The 20,184-nt window shown below is 37.7% G+C and overlaps 1 protein-coding gene across 1 annotated transcript in view; it reads right to left on the bottom strand.

Moving 5' to 3' along the window:
- arap2 (ArfGAP with RhoGAP domain, ankyrin repeat and PH domain 2) overlaps positions 1-20,184 on the bottom strand; it is a 168,139-nt gene that overhangs the window by 98,304 nt on the left and 49,651 nt on the right. Inside the window, exons 10-11 of the mRNA XM_028475240.1 lie at positions 14,874-14,980; positions 6,204-6,403 (exon numbers count right to left, since the gene is read on the bottom strand). Coding sequence (XP_028331041.1) covers positions 6,204-6,403; positions 14,874-14,980 — 307 coding nt within the window. The remainder of the gene's footprint in view (positions 1-6,203; positions 6,404-14,873; positions 14,981-20,184) is intronic.

Here is a 20,184-nt window from a genome sequence, read left to right as displayed (position 1 = left end):
TCATTACAGTCGTCTTTTCTAAATTAGAGCAGCTGCGAATGATAATGAGGGACTCTAAGCTGTAAAAGGCCATCTTGACATAGTTTTACACAGATGTAAGACATTTCCAAACCAACAAAGTGGTAATTTTTGTAATCTGAGAAAATGATAGCAATGTTAAATAATACTGATCATATCATTGCGGACCATTCAACTTGTACTTTTTGGGGGAAAAAAAAAAAACGTTTTTGGCTCCAATTTCTAACCAAAATAAAATACACAACGTTTGTAAGAATGATGTGTTCTTTGTACTAGTCTGTTGGGACTACTGATTTTGTACATGTAGCCAGTTAAAATAACCCGAGATTGCACGGAATGGTGTACACATGCTTTGTAACTGTACTTAAACAAGTTTTACTGGGTGTCCGTATTTTACTTTCAAAAGACTTCTTACATTTTTACACAATTATCTGTAATTTTTACTCTAGAAATATTGGTACGTTCTACTCTACACATGTCAATACTTTCTACTCTACAAATGTTGATACTTTCTCCTCTACTGATCTCCGTAAGTAATAAGTAAGTAATGTTTTATTTCTAAAGCACCTTTCACAGACAGAGGTCACAAAGTGCTTTACATATCCACTCAAATTCACACACCAATGGGACAGAGCTGCCATGCAAGGCGTTAGTCAACCACTGGGAGCAACTTGGGGTTCAGTGTCTTGCCCAAGGACACTTCGACACAAAGACCGGGATCGAACAACCGTTCTACCACCTTTCTACTCAACAAATGTTGATATTTTCTACTCTACAAAAGTTCTGCCGATCTGATCGGCAACTGTATATCGGATCAGCCAATATTTTGCTTTTTACACAATTAATGTGATCGGTTGTAATGTCTTAATTCGCCTATCCGATAAATGACGTCATTGTTGTGATGAAACTTTATGTAGATGCTCCCATTGCATTGTTTTATCAGTCTCACTTATACTGAAGAGACTGAAAACAAATGTTATGTTCAGGTCTGGCATGGAAATTCTTCAACTCTTCCACTCCCTCACAGTCACAAGGCTGCGTTTAGGTAGCAAAACATGGTACCGTTTGATTTTCAATGAATCTGTATCAGGTAGTACCAAAGATATTTGGTCGCTACCTAAAAAAAACCATCCTGAATTCATATGATCGAATTGGTGATATTTTTTTTTTACTCACTGATCAGGTGATAGGCCCAAAAATCCTGATCGTCTAAAGCCTACTACAGATATCTGTACTTTCTACTCTACAAATAGCCGTACTTGCTACTTTACAAAAGTCCGTACTTTCTACTCTACACAGATGTACTTTCTACTCTACACATAGATGCACTTTCTTCTTTATATTAACGCAGAATAAAAAATTGTGGTTGTTTCTCCCTTATTTTTTTGTCGTGAACCTTTTTGGGTTTTTTGTTTATTGGGTTATTAGAACACAAGTTGAAAGTGGTTTTTTTTGTTGTTTTTTTTTGTACTTACTATACTTAGTTACTTTGTAATTTACTCAACACTGAACACATACTTAACTAAACAGTCTGTGCATGCAGGGATAGTTGAAGAAGTGGATAGAAAAATTCAAAATATCAATATCAATATCTGTCAGTGTTTTTGATTATAGGCTATGTAACCAAAACCTTTTTTATTCATTTAATCTAATGAAAGTTTTTACTATCATTAGATAGCTACTATTAATGATGTCACTATTATTACTTATTTATTTTTGTATAAAATATTTACTGTTTTGAGCAACTGTTAAATGTATACTGTGTGTGTGTGTGGGTGTGTATGTGTGTGTGTTTATCTATATTTTGTTGTATTTATTATTTTTGAAATATTGAATTTTTGTATTGTCTGCTCTGCTGTATCTGTCATTTTATGTAAGTTGAGGACCCCCTCGAAAACGAGATGTTCCATCTCAAGGGGCATATCCTCCAATAAATAAATTTACAATAAAATAAATTTGCAAAAACAAATTCAAGAAGAAAGTTCCTCAGGTAGAAGGACAGCCTTGGTGTTTGTGACTTCAGTTGCAAAACTTGACCAAATATTTGTATGGCTGATAAAATACTTCGGCAAATTATTTTAATTTAATGTTACTATGAAGTTAATTTGTGAGATTTAGAGTTGTTTTGTTGATGCTTGTCGTTTATCTAAACCCAATCATCACAACCATTAGAGAGGAAGTAATTGCTTTGTATCTCGGGTCCAGCTTCACTCATGTGGACCAGAGCATTCTGGGAACAAGTGCAAACATTTCACTCTGTGTGAACAGCCAAGATTCTTCCACCTCTCCATGCCAAAACCCAGGGCCATTTCTACTTGTGTAAAGGTAATGACGCCGAAAAATAAAGTCTGCGGGCACGTGTGCCACAAGGCACGCGTGGAGAATCCTTTATATAAATAGCTACAGTAGCTGCAAATGTCTTCATCTTTTTCCTGTGGAAAGAAAACAACTCTCCAAAGGGCATTTGTGTCATGACAGCTTTCACAAAAACAAATTAATGGAAACGCTCAACCTGTGAAGGATTTCATCCCCAATTAAAAACTTTTCCCATGACTTCAGCGACATCTCCAGCCCTCTGCAACACAGTGGCATTTCCCCCTCACGCATTGACAACAAGGTTAGGACAATAAGCACTGCATTTTGTGTTACTATGGCAACTCCTCTCTGAGAGAGATGTCCAGTCGTTGGATTTAAGGTTTAGTTGTTGTTTAGAGAAACATGTGTGATGGAAGGTCAAGTCTTGAGCACATCAGTTTCTTTGGCTTTCGTGTTGATTGAGGGAATAAACAACAAGAAGTAGAGAAAAAAGGTTGATGGTTGGGCTGTGAATATAGTGAAAATGTTCTTGATAAGGGCCAAGTTCTGTTGTGTACAGTATTTTTGCTACAAGTAGCTGTAAAGCCTGAATTAGTTGTAATTGTAGCTTTGTACACATGGGTTTGTACATTTTATTATTAAATATTATTATAGGGAGAATGCTGGAAGGCAGTATTTCCAAAACTTTTTCTTCTGCGCCGCCTTTTTAAAAAATGAAAAAGTCTCAGCCCCCCCCACATTGCAACAGTTATTTATCTATTTATTTAAAACTGACCTTTTTTGAAGAACGTAAAATTGTGTACTACTCTTCTTCAAATCTCATAATGATACCATACATTAGCAATTTCTATTTATCATGCTCAATGTTCTCATCAAGATCCTTTTTTCAAGACAATGAAACAATATTGCATTGTTTGTCTTTGTTCTTGTTTGACTTTAATTACTTTTGTATTATTACTTGTGTGACATTATTTAACTATTACAGAATACAGGTGTTTTTACAGCCTTAAAACATGTATAATAATAGTAAAAAAATAAAGCTGTCTAATTCGCGATAAATGAGGGACTACACTATATATATATATACAGCCTACAATGTGCAAGATTATTATGAAGCAATTTAAATTCTAAGTGTGAAATTAGAGGTGAGTAAAATCCTTCTTGCAGATGAAAGCAGATCTGGGATCAATTTTACCATTAGCCTTTCATTACTCATTTCCAGTCGTCTTGTTCAGCAGTTCTCTTTATTGTCCATGACAATAAAATAAGAGCACACTAATTGAAAGCATGAGGAGTTCATTGTCTTGTGAGTGGACCCTGGTCTTATTAAAGGGATCACACTGTGAGAAACGGCAAACATCCTCCGCCCTGCTCCCAGCATGTCCACCAGATTTAATATTAAAATCATTTAGTGGTGTTTGAGATGAGTTGTTGAATATGTCATGCATACAAAGTACACAGACTTTTGGGTGAAAAATGGCTTTGAATTGATTGAATCCCGGGTTGAGGCAAGGAAAATGAAAGATAAAAAAAAAGAAATATTAAGTGTGGCCTCTGTAAATGTTCACATAGAGGTGGGCCAAAAAGCAGTCAAGGATCCCCACAAGTTCTCACTTGTGGTTTAACCTTTGTTGTCATTTCATTTGATCTATCCAGGATTGCCAGACAGATTAAAGAAATCTGAGGCCAGACGCCTCCCATAAGTACCTTATCACCTAAGATCTTATTCCAAAAGAGCCTGTGGGTCAGACTGTGTACACAAGTATAAAGTAATAATGTGGACAAACACTTCTATCTGATTTAGTGGTCAAGCATGAAGCATTTGACAAGATGATATATTTTTTTAACCATTGCAGACAAAGGCACACCACTTGAGGAAATTTAAGGGTTAGCTATCCCATATCTACCCAGAAATAGAGTACAGCAAACTTTAACCCTAACATTAGGACACTAACGAAAGGGTTACAGCTGCGTTAGCATTAGCTTTAACACCAATGCTAACATTAGGGGAAATCACTAACAATAACGTAACGTTAGAGCTAACCCTTTAACTCTAACAAAAAGTTAGCGCTAACGCTAACATTAGGTCTAGCAATAACCCTAGCGTTACCACTAACACCAACACTACCATTCGGGGTTAGCGCTAACACTAACGTAAAGATTAAAGCTAACCCACTAACTCTAACAAAAAGTTAGCGCTTACGCTAACATTAGGTCTAGCAATAACCCTAGCGTTACCACTAACACCAACACTACCATTCGGGGTTAGCGCTAACACTAACGTAAAGATTAAAGCTAACCCACTAACTCTAACAAAAAGTTAACATTAACTATAACATTAGGTTTAACAATAACATTAGGACTAGTGCTAACTATCTAATGCTAACAAAAGGTTAGTGCTAACTTGAAAATTTACAGCTAGCAAAAACCCTAACTATAACATTAGGTTTAGCTATAATCTTTACAATAACATTAGCATTAGCCCTGACATTAGGACACTAATGTAAGGGTTAGAGCTAACCCTAACATTAGCGTCAGATTTAATACCAACGCTAACATTGGGAGTTAGTGCTAATACTAACGCAAGGGTTAGCATTAACCCTCTAACTAAAAAAGGGTTAGCGCTAACTCAACAATTAGCATTAACCCCAACTGTAACATAAGGTTTAGCGCTAACCCTAACATTAGGACAATAATGTAAGGGTTGGAGCTCACTCTAACTTAAGCGTTAACTATAACACCAATGCTAATATTAGGGGTTAGCGCTAACACTAATATAAGGGCTAGCGCTAACCCTTTAACTCTAAAACAGCGCTAACTATAACATTACAACACTAACCTAGGGGTTAGAGTTACCCCTAACATTAGCTTTAGCTGCAAGGCCAATACTAACATTAAGGGCGACTGTGCCTTAGTGGTAGAGTGGGTCATCCAGTAACCGAACCGTTGGGGGTTTGAATCCCGCTCTATCCAAGTCATTGTCGTCGTGTCCTTGGGCAAAGCACTTTACCCACATTGCCTCATATGAATGAGTATGAATTGTGCATAAATGTTGGTGGTGGTCAGTATGCTTCAGGACAGCTGTGGCTACATTGTAGCTTACTACCCATGACTATGACTGGTGTGAATGAATAATGGTTTCCGTATGTGCTTTGAGTCTTCTTGAAAAAAAGCGCTATAGTCATTATTATTAGGGGTTAGCGCAAACACTAATCTCAGGGTTAGTGCTAAGTTTCTAACAATGGGTTAGCACTAATACTAACATTAAGTCTAGCAATAACCTGAACTATAACATTAGGGTTAGCGCTAACCCTAACAATAGGGGTTAGTGCTAACGCTAATACTAAGCCTGTACCAAAATTGCGTTACTGAACACAGCTTCTCTTGAGTTTTGGTAGGTTTGGCGTTTCTTTAACATACCTGAAAACACTAGGAAAAATGCAATATGTTGTTTTTTTTCTTTCAAAGTCATGCCTGTCGGTCTGCAGCAGGAGGTCAACAAAATATCATCTGGCCAATTGTTTAGTGCTACTTTGCAAATTTAGAAAGAGTCGTTTACATCTCTCAGCGTCCGGCTACGTCGTCTAACCAGTAGAAATAAAGACATGGACCCCTCGAACAGCTCCACTTTGCCTCCCATTTTACGAGGGACTGATTAACTGCACACAAAAACACACTAGACACTTGTTTCTTTTCTTTACTAGCAGACTTGCAAATTCCTAAATTTCACAAAGTGGTCCTTTAATGTGATTGGTTTGAACACATGAGCAGTATATGTGCGGAGCAACAACCAAATACCAAACGTGTCCCTTCCCCCTTTTCACATCTCTGTCTGGCCCAACGTCAGAATTAGTACGAAACCCACTTACCTGCACATTTCTTACAAATGACCACACCCAGGTTGACCGACGCCCACTCAGGCTTTGGTGAATGGCAGTCGGCACAAGTCCTGTTGGCCTCGTTGAACCAGATCTTCTCTGCCACTTCGTAGTCGTACAGCGTCTCTGCGATCGATTCCTGGACAGCTTCAATCCACTCTTCCTTCTCCCGTTCAGACTCGGCGGTGAAGCTGCAAACATTGATTTAAAAAAATAAAATAAAACATTTGGTCCCAACCATCCATGACAAGACATCACTGTTATTGATTTGAAGGAGCAATTAAACAGCACAGTAAGACTCTGCAGTGATACGAGGGTAGCTGGTAGCATGTAGAGTAGTTTTGTGGAGGTATAGATATATTTTTAAATAGCTTTACCTGAGTTTGATGTTTTGACATTAACGCAAAGGTAAAAAAGCAGGTGTGTGGATTTAGAACGTAATAAAGTAGAGAGAAGCCTTTTTGAGACCTATATGAAGTAACGATCTGAGTGCAATATAAAGAGAGCCAGATAATTTCTCGGAATTTGTTTCTCACTTTTAAACTCATCCGTGATCAATAATATATTTTATTACCTGTTTTTGGTTCATATAACATCGGTTCAGTTTTTAAGAGATTTAAAGGAAAGATGTGGAAAGACGAGAACAAATAAAAGTCATCTATTTGTACCACAGAGGTACAGTTAAATGTCCACTTTAATATATCAGATTATAAAGATAATGCACAAAAAGCACATTAACTACTGTGTGAAAGACTGCATGACTCGCAGGGGCTGAAAACTTCAAAAAGATTTCAACTTGATAAGCTTTTAATCTATGTATTTAGCTGAAAATGTAACCATTATTGGCTGTATATGTGTTTTTTTTTATTGCGTGTTAGCAGGATTACTTCAAAAGTACTCAATGATTTGTGACAGAATTTTAACCAAAGATAGACCTTATGTAATGAAAGATTCCATTACATTCTGGAGGGGTTTGGGATCAATATATTTATCATGGATCAGTTAAAAAAAAAAAAAAAAAAAAATTTTCTCTCATTGTTTGATAAATTAAAAAAAAAAAATACATATCTTGGTTCATAATTGACCGAGCTTTATGAAATTTAACTCATTTATGTCTCAGTTATTTTGTCTAGTTTCATAGGATTGCGCGTTCCATTGCAATTTTTTCCAGAAAATGGTGGTGCAAATGCATTTGGGCATACACATGCCCATTACTGGAACGTATTACCTGTAAATATTAAGAACAACCCCACATATAATTAATTTAAAACCCACTTAAGAAAATGGCTTTTTGAGTTATCAGGTCTCCAATCATCAGCCCTGATAGTCAGGAGTTATCTTGCATTTTATTTCCTATTAATATCTCAAATATGTATTGAATAATTTCATGAAACTGACAGTGAATTAGGTGAATTGTAAAGTTTTATGAATGTTTTAGAATGTGACATTTGTTATTGTATTACTGTTGAGAGGTTTTGTTTTAACGGTGACTTTTAGCAGCTGTCCAAGGACAACAGATAAAAAATTGGTACATTTACTGTAATGTAGATTAATGTGCATTGCCCCTGTCAAACACACTAAATAATATATATATACATAGTCAGAAAAATAATGGTCGATTGTTTTTATCAATCTGTGATAACCATTTACTTACTGATCTCAATAATATCCACTGTTATCCAGGAAGTTTAGTAATATTTGCATCATAGTAAAGAGTCATCTTTAAGATGTAAGTTCATGTTTCAATCTGGAACAAAATTGGTTAAAAGTGACCAAAAATGGCAGAAAAGGTGGTGAAATAGGATAAATTAGAATAATTAGTTTAAACTGGCAAATAATGAGCATGACAAATGTTGAATGTGGTTAAATAGGCAAAAAAATAAGCATGAAATATGGTTAAAAAAATAAATGAAAAATAATAATGGGTCAACATATGTGAAATTAGGTGGGAAACGTGGTAGAAAGAATTTACGAGTGCTGAAAAAGTCTTGGAAGTGGAAAAATGTGCAGGAAAGCCATTGAAATTCTGGCAGGAATGAGAGTAATGGAGCAAAAATATGGCGATAAAGTGATTTGGTGGAGCTGCAAAAAAAATTATAAAATTAAACAAAAATGGGCTCAAATTGTTTCTTAGTTCCTTCGTGTCTCAGTTTCTTGAAGGCATCTGGCGACCCCCTCCCAGTGTCTCGCAAACCCAAATGGGGTCCTGACCTCAAGGTTGAGAACCCCTGTATTAGATTATCATTACCATCATATATATATATATATATATATATATAATATGGGGATAGAAATTTCTTTCAAGCCTGCATTTTGTGACATAAACCACTAAATTAGCTAACCTTAAAAACCATTTCCATGTGGACAGATGTAACATGTACACATCTAATTCTAAAGAACTGTCTGAATACACACAGTAAGTACCACTCAGGCTCCCTCATACAGCAGTGAGTACAGCAAGTCCTGCTGGTGAGGAGGATATATAAATGACAGAGACGAGAGGAAAATAACCAAGCGGATATGGAAGGAAAGCACTCTAAAGTTGCTGAAATAGCTCTGACAAAAGGAGGAATGAGACCAGCAATCACCATGGCAACTTGGCAACAGGTACAAAGTAAGAGAGATGCTGTGGTGGCGACAGGAGTGGAGGAGTGTTGGGAAAAAAAAAAAAAAGCCTGGTAAGGTGGGGGTGGAGAGGAAAAGGGTAGGAAACAAAGGGATGTACACCAGGCCCAGCCTTGCCCAAGTAACCCAGCAGGACTCCAAAGGTCGATTGGGTTCAGCTGCTCCGTACCATGGAAGCCCCCCAGAGACGACTGCTCATATGTGTGCTGAACTCCAGCTTGGCTTGAGAAACCCACAGAGGCACAGAGGAAGGCTGGGAGCATGTGAAGAAGAAGCCAGAAAGGTTTTAGAGGAGGAGTTGGAGGGCAGTCTCACATACAGTAAAGCAGAAAGAAAAACATGGATCATTTGAGGACTTACAAAATGCTAATGATGATCCAATACAGGGGTCTTTTTTTTTTTTTTTTTTTTTAACAATATGAGCCCATTTTTGTTAAATTTTATAATTTTTCTGCAACTACATCAAATTGCCATATTTTGACCTATTTTCGTCACTTTTTTTTTGCTATATTTTTTGCTCCTTTAAATGTATTTTTGCTACATTACTCTCAGAGATAGGGTGAGAAGCTCAGTCATTCGGGAGGGGCTCAAAGTAGAGTCGCTGCTCCTCCGCATCGAGAAGAGCCAGATGAGGTGGCTCGGGCACCTAATTAGGATGCCCCCTGGACGCCTCCCTAGTGATATTTTCTAAAAAACATGGAAAACTCATCCTGGCTGATTTATTCTAGATGAGCTCATGGGATTTCTTTCTTACTGGCATCACCTGTAACCTTAGTTTTGAGTCCTGATGTTAAGCAACAAGAACTGCCCCCCGGCTTAAGCTTTGATCGATCCTTTCATTTAAGTGTTGGCAGGAAAGAAAATAACCAAGACTCCCCAATGATCTAACTTTTAAGTTCCAGCCTCACTACCTGACCTTCATGCTCTGCTCTCCAAAGTGAGGTTTGAAGGCCTCTCTGCTCCTCTGGTCTGGTCCCGACTCATTAAAATGTATTCAAATCAACTCAAATGTCTGGCGTTTCTTCTAATCCAATTTCAACTTGTAGGAGCTGGACATGAAACGTGTATTACGTTCTGTCACCCTGCAGTTTTTGGAGTTGTGTTGAATATAATGTGTTACATTCATCCAGTATGATAAATCAATGTGAATTACTGTCTTCAGATACTTTCAAAATAAAAGTGCCAGTGAAACTCAAGTGTCAATGGTCCGATATCAAACAAAGGTTTTTCATACGTCAACAGTGATTAACAGGCTTTTATAAAGACTTAACCAAATACCTTATGAATCAAAATCAGAATTTCTTTATTAATCCCAGGGGGTAATTGCTTTTGTTACAGCCACAGAAAAAAAAAAAAATCACAAATAAAAGAATAAAACATTTAACAAAGACAAAAGAAAGAATAAATGCCTGTCAAACTTATTTTCATTTTACGGGCCAAATTGAAACCATTTTTATGTCAATTGGGCCACAGATTTAAGGTGGAAAAATAAGTAATTTCATCATTAATTATGAAAAGAATATCAAATATGTAAGGCAGACAACATCCAAACACCAAATGGCAGATATCCGTTCAAAAAAGAACTTTGAATTTGCTTGAATTTTTTTTTTTTACTCAATTTAGGGATGTATGGTGGAATAATTTCAGGAAAATTGCATGATTTTGAAAAATAAATAAATAAATAAATATTGAGTTCTTTGAATAACTTGTGATTATGTGATATAAGCATGGAAAAACTGTGAGCCTTGCAAATATTGTGGAGTTTAATTGAACTTTTGTATTTGGATTTCTACAATTGAATTAGTTGGTAATTTACATTCATGTTTTCGTCGGTTGCTCTCAAGGGCCGGATCTGGCCCCCGGGCCTTGACTTTGACACATATGCCGTACTCAATGGAAGATTCCATTACGTTTCGGAGGGGATCCGAATCAACATAGTGATTTTGGATCAGTTTGAAAAACAGAACAATCCCTCTCTCTCATTCTTGGCAAAATTTCCAAAATTCATATCTCAGTTCGTAATTGACCAAACTTTATCAAATTGAATTGATTGATGAGGGGTTGGTTCTAGAATTAACCCATCAAGTTGTATTTGTATCAATACCCGATTGAGCATTCCATCGCTTTGTTAAATAATGGGGGTGTCCAAACATTTTTCTACAATTTACTGTATCGTTAATTGTAGGAATAGAAATGTATTCCAAGTCTTTAAAGTAAAGTGTGAATAATCACCGTACCATGATCAGGATCATTGATCCAGATCACTGAATATCTGGCAAAGAGGATATTTGACTTTTGGTAGATGTTTGCACTCTGCTCTTGTTTTAAATGAAAAAGTGAATTCGCTGGCAGGCCGTGCTTATGTTGGCATTTTCCATTCAAGTTAACTATGAGTTAATAAAGAGATGCTTTGATGTCATGTGATGGGAAAAACAAAAGTGGCCGGAAGATGTTTAGAGTAATTCTGATTACCCCCTTAGAGAATCAAGGGTCGTCAGAAACAAGTAAAGAGTAGAATTTGACACGTCTTTTTGGAATGACAAATTTGCTTGGAGCTAAAAAAAAAAAAAACTGAACGAGGACATTTTTGGCAATCTGATGTCAGCTTGTGTAAATCAAAGAAAAAGCTCCTTTTCGGGGGTAATTTATGCTTTCCAAATGTGCTCGTTCGTCATGCTGAAAACTGTCATTTTCCTCTTTGCAAAAAATGGATCTAAATGCTTTCTTTTTGCATCACAACTCGTCTCAATTCACTTTCACATTGTTGCCGTATCAGTGTAGATTTGCAGACGCAAAAAGATGTGAAAACCCACACTGCCTTTCAGCGATCAAGAGGTCCTTGTAAGAATTACGAGAGCGTCAGTGTGGATTGCATGCACTCGAATGTGCAGACGCGGTAGCAGATTCACAGTCGAGTGAATCGACGTCGACAGAAGAGTCATCGATGTGAAAACCCAGAAATTACCCTTCATACTTCACTTATTCACATAAATTAATTCCTATTTGGTGCAAATAACAAGACACAATAGTTGAGAAAAAGCTCTGAAAGAGAGATGAATGGCTACAAATTCTATTCAACCAAATACTTTCAATTCAAAGCTGCTCAAATTGTGCTCATTTCGTCTGGAAATGTTTTTACCAAAGTCTTTTAAAACTATAGACCGGCGCTAAACAAACACACAGGAATAGATTTTCTTGGGTGGATCGTTGAGTTTGGTAACTTTGCAGGAGCCCGAGTAGAAACACTGAAGTTTGGGTGCCTTCGATCGCTAAACTCTCCCTCCCTTTCTGGTGCCTCATTAGGATTCTCTCGACCCTTGAAAAGTCCACAGCGCAACTATCACACTTTGCAAAACTTTCTCCATTTAACTGCAAAACAAACCAAAGAAAAGCCAACTTGAGACTCCACACCTTAAAGTGATTAGATTAAAGTTTCTTCGCTAATCCTCACCTTGAGCGCTTTGGAGCTTGTTAACAGGGCCACCAATCGATTTGATACACGTGCGCAACCCCCCCCCCCTCCCCGATCTACAATCAACTCATCAAAGCAAATTCGGGACACCAGAGCTAATCTAAACTTCACTTGTTTTCTGGCTCCGTCGAATCTTGAACATTATGTCCAGTGTATTAACGAAGCAACCAAAAACGATGGGACCATTAAGAGGGCTAACACAAACAGATCGATTGAACACACAACAGTCAGGTGGAGGAGGAATGAGGGACGGAAGAACAATCTTTACATGAGGCAATGGGCAAAAAAAGACGGGGTGAAAACCGAGAACAAGCAGACACAAACAAACAAGCTGCTCTTTGTCCAGGCAGCTGTGACGGTTGTATTCTAAATGGCCCATTACAGCACAAACAAGCCGCACGTTCATTGATTGGAGGCCCCACTGGGAGCTAGAGTTACCTGAAAGGCTTTGCACTCCACCCCCGCCCCTACCCACCCCCTCCCGACTGAGGTCGAGATCCCAGCCCGGAGCTCCCGAGGGAAACTTCATTAAAGAAATTCCTGATCGATAATTAGTCTTTCTTGACCCTTTTTTTCCATCTGTTGCTCTGCAAAGATCAATAACCCTACGAGGTGTGTGGGACCATCGAATTAGTGCATCGTGTAAGATGTTGGGCAGGCTACTAAACGCAACACAAGCTCATATTATTGTGACTTGTCTCCTTTTCAACAGTGAACCCGAGTCTGTCTGTATAATGGACAGATATAAAGGTTAAATTTTATTGACTGACGATAAATTAAGGCCATTTTAAGGTTGCAATTCTTTTAGGTCAACGGAGGAACATTATTAACTATTGATACATGAATCAGCTCCACTTGAACCGTGAACCTTCACCTTTAACAGTCCTCAGAAAACATTTGATTCAGCAGCAAGACAAGAAACAGAAAAAGGCATTAATATATTTAATAGATTTTGCCTGGGCACATTAGTGGTCCACAGAGGTGGTCAAAGTTTTGTTATTTCAAACAACAAAACCACCATTTCTATAGATCTGCATCAAGCAGTAAAATGTTAGGATTAGTATAAACCTTAAGCCTAGCTTAAAAAACCTTAGTAAGGCGACAAGATGATACTTTCTTTGAATGATTTGGTGTGGCACAAAGCCTCGTGATGAATAAAAACCACATATTTCACCAAACGGAAGCAAACAAATCTACAACTTAATGCCAGTGATCAATAACGGAAAGCACTGTTGTTGCCCGAGCAGTCAGAAAACACACGTTCTAGTACAGAAATAGGCTTCTGTTATTACAGTAAGAGCAACAGTTCATGTCAGCATTAGAGAAATGATCATTTTGAGGAATTATACAGTAACATCAAAGTGTTTTTGTGTATTTTTTTGGTTGTTTTGCACATTTTATGTTTTTGGTGTAATTGCAGAGTATATTTTTGTATTTGTAAGTCATTTTATTGTCTTTTTGTACTTTTGTATGTTTTATTAAGAGTCATTTTGTGTATCTATGTTCTTGTCTTGTGTGTTATGAGTCATTTTGTACATTTTTGTTGTCATTTTGTGGTAATTGCTGTGTATTTTTGCTGTTATTTGTATATTTTTGAGTAATGCTGTCGACATCTGAGTCCTCAGAGTAATTTTATGGTCTTTGTGTAGTTCTTGTACTTTTGTATGGTTTTTTGGAGTCATTTTGTGTGTTTTGTGTCAGCATTGATGGCGCCGCAGATGGCCGCCTCGGTGTGTTGATGTGTGTTCTTTCCGCTCCAACGACCAAGTTAAATTCCTTGTACTGTTTTTTAAACTGTACCTGGCGAATAAAAGCCTTTCTGATTCTGATTCATGAGAGAAATTATCATTTTATGGAATATTACAGTCAGCATAAAGGTTTTTGTGTATTTTTTGTTGTTGTTCTGCACGTTTTTGGAGTCATTTTGTGTATTTCTATTCTTGTTTTGTGTATCATGAGTCATTTTGTACATTTTTGTCCTAATTTTGTGTCTTTGGGGTAATTGTAGACATCGGAGTAGTTTTGAGTAGTTTTATTGTTTTTTTTTTTGTGTATTTCCTGTACTTTTGTCTGTTTTTTCTGAGTCATTTTAATGTATTTCACATTAAGTACTATCAACACTGTTTTAAAAGTAGATCCAAAGTCCTTGTGGTCTCTCCCCATCATAGCATCTTTTTAGCACCTTACACAACAGGTCTCAATCATCCATTAGTAGACGGGCTATGAAACAAACTTGAATCAATAGTGAATGTAACGCCACTAAAGGTGTTGCCTTCTATTGATGTGTCTTAGGGTTTCCCCTGTACCATGGAGCTCTTCTCAAAGAATGTAGAAGAAGCAGCTTTTGGCCAGTATAGGGTTTATATTAGAATGCCAAAATTTGACAAATATTTGCCTCACCTTAAGGGGAAACTGTATCATACGTGTATATTACATATCTCTCACTATTCAACTGTCCCCAACCCACACAGCTTATATATCGGACAATGTTCTGTTATTTTATTTTATTTTTTTAAATGCTACTAGCCTCACAAGTCGAGCGAGCAATAAAAAAACAGACGCACCAGAAGTTTTTGAAGGGTGTGTTGATCTCAAAGCCCCTGCGGTCCACGTCTCGAATGTTGGCAGCAGTCAACTCCACCTCAGTTATAGCCAGTCCTGCTCTGAAGTCCTGGGAAAAGACAACAGCAGCGAGCTGAAGACGAGTCATCAACACCATAGAAATGCTAAATGCCAACTCAATCGCACTGATACAGTTGTACGGCCAGTTGTGTTGGACCGGCGAAGCGATCAAGACATGCTGTAGAAGTGTTTCCCAGGATGAAAACCCAATAATTCATAAAATGCTTCTTTTTTTTTTTTTTTTAACCCTTTGTGTCCTTTCTGCAGCACACCAAATTGTGTGGTGTTACTGTGCTTGATTGGCCAGCGAACTGGCCTGACATGAACCCGGTATTGTCAAGAGGAAGGTGAGAGACACCAGACCCAACAATGCAGATGACCTGAAGGCTGCTATCAAAGCAACCTGGGCTTCCATTACACCTGAGCAGTGCCACAGGTTGATCACCTCCATGCCACGCCGCACTGATGCAGCCATTCATGCAAAAGGAGAACCAGCCAAGTATCGAGAGCATAGAAATGAACATACTTTTCAGAAGACTTACATTTTTGTTTAAAATACACTTTTTTTGTTGATCTTATGTAATATTCTATATGTCTGAGACACTGAATTTTGGGTTTTCATTATCTGTAAGCCATAATCATCAAAATTTCAAGAAATAAAGGCTCGAAATATTTCACTGTATGTGTCACGAGCCTATATCAATAGGGGTTTGACTTTCTGATATGAATAACCAAAAATATTAAACATTTTCATGACATTCTAATTTTTTTGTGACGTACCTGAAGTGTACCACGTGTGATGCGAACGATTGTAGGACATGTGGCCACCCTAATATCTATAAAAAGGGACAATACAAATTTCAATTGGATTTACCAATTTTACCTTTGTATGGTACTGTATTTTGCAAACTGCTCGTCTACATTCGTACCTATTAACCAAATGCATCAAGGCGCTAGCATTTTCAAGCTATTTCCTGATGAATGACGAAGCATGTTTCTGAAAAACATGTAGAGAAGGTACACACGTTGACAAAATGTTGGGACCAAAATCCTTTTCACTGAAATACATTAAAATGTACTGAACATATGAAATTCAGGTATTGCTTTTGAATTGTGGTGCAACAGAATTATTTTAAGGCCGGTTTCATTATTCATTTATTTATTTATTTATTTTCAAAATTCATTAGTTAATTTTCAGCACATTTTTATGTTTTACGATTTCATCTTCACGTTATCTCAGTGGCCATTGTGGGTTTTTCTTTCTTTAAATGAAGGGAAATGTGGAAACATTCTGGTTCAAGTTCACAAAGACAAGTTCAGTTATTATTTTCTCTAAAATTAGTACACCAGGGATGAGCAACTCTATCACAGCGGGGGCCACAAAAATGTGATTGTCTCTGATCCAAGGGCCACATTAGCAACATTTATGTCAGCATTTAGAATAATGATTGATCTGAGCATTAATACAGAGGGGAAAAGGGGTTTTGTCTTTTCTTTTGTCATTGTAGATTTGTTGTTTTGTCAGTATTTAGTCATTTTGTGTGTTTTTGGAGTCATTATGTTTTGTTTTGTTTGTGATTCGTGCGTTTTTGGGGTCACTTTCTGTATTTTCCTGTCATTTTGTGTCATTTTTTTCACAGTTTGTATGTCTTTGGAACTATTCTGTAATGTGTTGTTGTTAATTGTGTTTTGAGTCATTTTGTGTATTTTTTGTGTGTTTTTGTGTACTTTTGCTGTCAATTTGTGTGTTTTGGGGGTTATCTTGTGTATTATGTTGGGCTTTATATTCTTTCAAACGTCTTGAAATACAATTTTGGGGGATTTGTTTTGGGGGCCGCACAAAATTAGACAGAGGGCCACATGTGGCCCCCGGTTGCCCATGTCTGTAGTAAGCCATAGCGCACCAAGCTAACAAAAAAAAATAAATAAAAATCACTATTTAGCTTAGCTTCAGGGCAATAAATGCTTGCAGAAGCTAATTATTTTTTCTTATAAATATCATTATTGATTGGGAGTCCTCGAGTGGACGAATTGATGTGTATTTGTGCATGTGACGCATATACACACACACATACATACAAGTGATGTGACTCCTCATCTGTCTTTGTATTAGTGCAACACATTTAACAGGGCTGGAACCTGAAGGCCTTGGAACAATAGATCAACAGGTGGTCTCTTTAAAAATAGAACAAACATTTTGTACACAAGCGCTTGAGCGTCAATTAGCATAAGTGAAGACAAACTTAAAGGCATTTTTTTTGAGTGCTTCCTGATGTGTCTGTGAAAAGAGATATATCGGTGTTAGTGTGTTTGTGAATCAGATGCATGGGGCATGTGTGTTTACGTGTCGATGAAAGCAAATATCTACAAAAGCCAAAAGGTGCCTTTGTGAAATCAAGCCGAGCCAAAGCTTTCAGCCTCAATGTTTTCAAAAAGACCATTTCAAAAATCGGGGTTACACACAGAGGCACAGTTTCTGTAAGTCCACTGGACCCCTCCCAACTCCATTTCACTCTACAATCACAGCAGTAAAACCATTTCTCTACAGCCTACAGCTTTGAGCCGAGAATGAGGAATAGACAGGAAGCCAGACCGAGTTCACTTACACCCACACACGCAGGCGAAACATCAAAACTAAGCCAAAAAGCTTTTGCGTCCAACAACGCATTACAATAAAATACACACTCATGTCCATCACTGGAGCGCACAACGAAATCAGAACTGTGACTCAAAGATTGGGGAGACCACGAGAGCAGGAAAAGAAAGGAAGAGGAAGGCAGCAGAAAGTTTAAGTGAAAGGAGGTCTCGGTAATCCTCGCTGAGAGTGGGTGAGATGAGCAGGGGGTCAGCTCAGCTGTTGACAGAAAAAGAATTTGTGTGCGTATGTGTGTGTGAACAAAAAGCGAGAACAAAACATTATCCTCTGCCAACACCGCTCTTCGTCGGCACACAGCCTGAATGAGAAAAAATAAAAAATATGTGCTTCCCATCTTTACAGGCAAAACAGTTCTGCTAATTAACCCAAAACAAAGGATGAAAATGAATCACAAACATCCTGAGTGATGAGGCATTTAATTAGGAATGCACAACCTGAGGGCTCATTTACGCACAAACTTTACATCATCGCAGAGACTTTGAGCAACAGGCCCCCGAAAATGTTACAGAGGAGTGGGGCGAGTCTGGCCATCTCGGTTTTTGGCGCTACGATTTGGTGTATGATTAGTTGTCCTGTGACTTAAGGGCGTAACGTTGTAGCTCAAAAACCAAAGGCAATAAAGATTGCTCTGTCAACACAAACTCACAAAAAAGAAGGAACATTTCGAATTTCGTGCTTGCCAACACAACTTTTGCATTTCACGCTTTCAAACTCATTGGGAGTCATTACGTGCAAGTACATCTTAACCCTTGTTCTACAGAAGAGTTTCCCTCTATCCAAAGGAGGACGGCGCTACATGGGCGTGTATGTGCGCATACATGCATGAGCGGCTCGTCTCACTGTACGGGCATGGCCGTGCTGAGAGGGTAAAGTAGTCACCTATACCTAATGACCCTCATTCCTCTCAGGCAGCCAATTAGCGGATTGGGTGTTAGCGGCCGTTCAGCCCTCACCACTCGTTACGTACCCAATATGTGCCGTGGCCTCCTGCCCTCTCCAATTAATCCACCGAAGATGGAGGCGAGGAAGGATGGAGGGAGAGAGGAAAGGAAGAGCATGAGAAGTGAAAGTAACTCACCCAATTACAACTACCAAGAGATAGGTGGAAATAATGGTGCCTATCGAGGAAAGGGGAGTGTAAAAAGGCCTTAAGGTGAGTATTCACATGCGTGTGCGTGGCTTTATTCACACAACAACTTTCAATCCACAGCAACTAAGAACTCTAAACCGGCTGTGAATCTCTCAAACACCTAAACACTTCTAAAGGAGAAACATACCTGTGTGTATGTTTGTTGTTTCGTGTGATATTTGAGTCATTTTGTGTATGTTTGTAGTTCTTATTGTGTGTGTGTTTTGTTGTTCTTTTATGTGTTTCTCCAAGTCATTTTGTGTATGTTTGTTCTCGTGTTTTTGTTGCCGTTTTGAAAAATTATCATTATTTTGTGTATTCCTGCCCTTATTTTGTGTTTGTTGTTGATTTGTATATTATTCCTGTTTGTAGTTTTCTGTGTTTTTCAGTCATTCTGTGTGTTTGTTGTTTTGTGTGTTGTTTAGTCATTACGTGTGTGTTTGTTATTTTGTGTGTTTTTTAGTCATTCTGTGTGTGTTTGTGGTTTTTTAGTCATTCTGTGTGTGTTTGTTGGTTTGTGTGTTTTTTGAGTCACGATGTATATGTTTGTTGTTTCATCCATTTCTGTTGCCATCTTGCATAATTTATCATTTTGTGTATTTCCGTTCTCTGTATTGTTTTTTTGTGCGTACTGTACTTTTGTAGTCATACTATGTGTTTATTGAGCAATTATATATCAATTTAGTTGACATTTTGATTATTTTTTGGAGTAATTTTTTGCATTTACTTTGTGGGCCTCACAACAATATAATATGGAACGTCATCATTTGGACAACACTGCAACATGTAAAGAAAGGACTTTGATTCATTTCAAACAGAAAAACCATAAGCATCAGGGGGAAAGGTAAAATAATAATAATAATAATACATCAGACATTACAAAAGAAATGACTAACTCCAAAAGCAAAAGGTTTGCTGCCTTCCGTTGTGTAAGTCACTTATTTCTGCTCTAAGAGAACCAGACAAAAGGAGTCTGCCTTTACCTCCATCTCTATTCCACGTCCACTCAACCATTTAAGTTGCTCTAAAAGCATCGAGGGGAAGAACGACTGACGGAGGAATAGGTGAGTTTAAAAGAGTGCACACTCAATGGAGACAAAAGACTTTTATTTTAAACATCAGGCAGCGAGACGAGAGGCCAAAGAAGCCAAAAGCTCTGGATGATGACAAGAGGAGAAACAGAAAAATTGAAAAAAGACAGTCAAACATATTCAGAGAGGAGGGAAAAATAGAAAAAAGGCAAGCGGTGAAGGCAACCCACGATGATTTGGGAAAAAAAAAATAGGTTTGGAGGTTATTAGAGGAATAAAAATATAAATCCTCTGGAAATATTTACTAAAGTCAAGTGTGTGAGTTTGAAAAAGCAAAAAGGAGGCAGATACTAAAAGTCCTCCTGTTGTTCTTCTCGTGCTTCGGTCCAAAATAGGTCGTAAAACTTTACCGTGCATGTTGTACATGACTATAAAGA

Source organism: Gouania willdenowi, chromosome 18, assembly GCF_900634775.1.
Source record: "Gouania willdenowi chromosome 18, fGouWil2.1, whole genome shotgun sequence".
Lineage (NCBI taxonomy): Eukaryota > Metazoa > Chordata > Actinopteri > Blenniiformes > Gobiesocidae > Gouania > Gouania willdenowi.
This window is presented reverse-complemented; position numbering and strand designations above follow the sequence as displayed.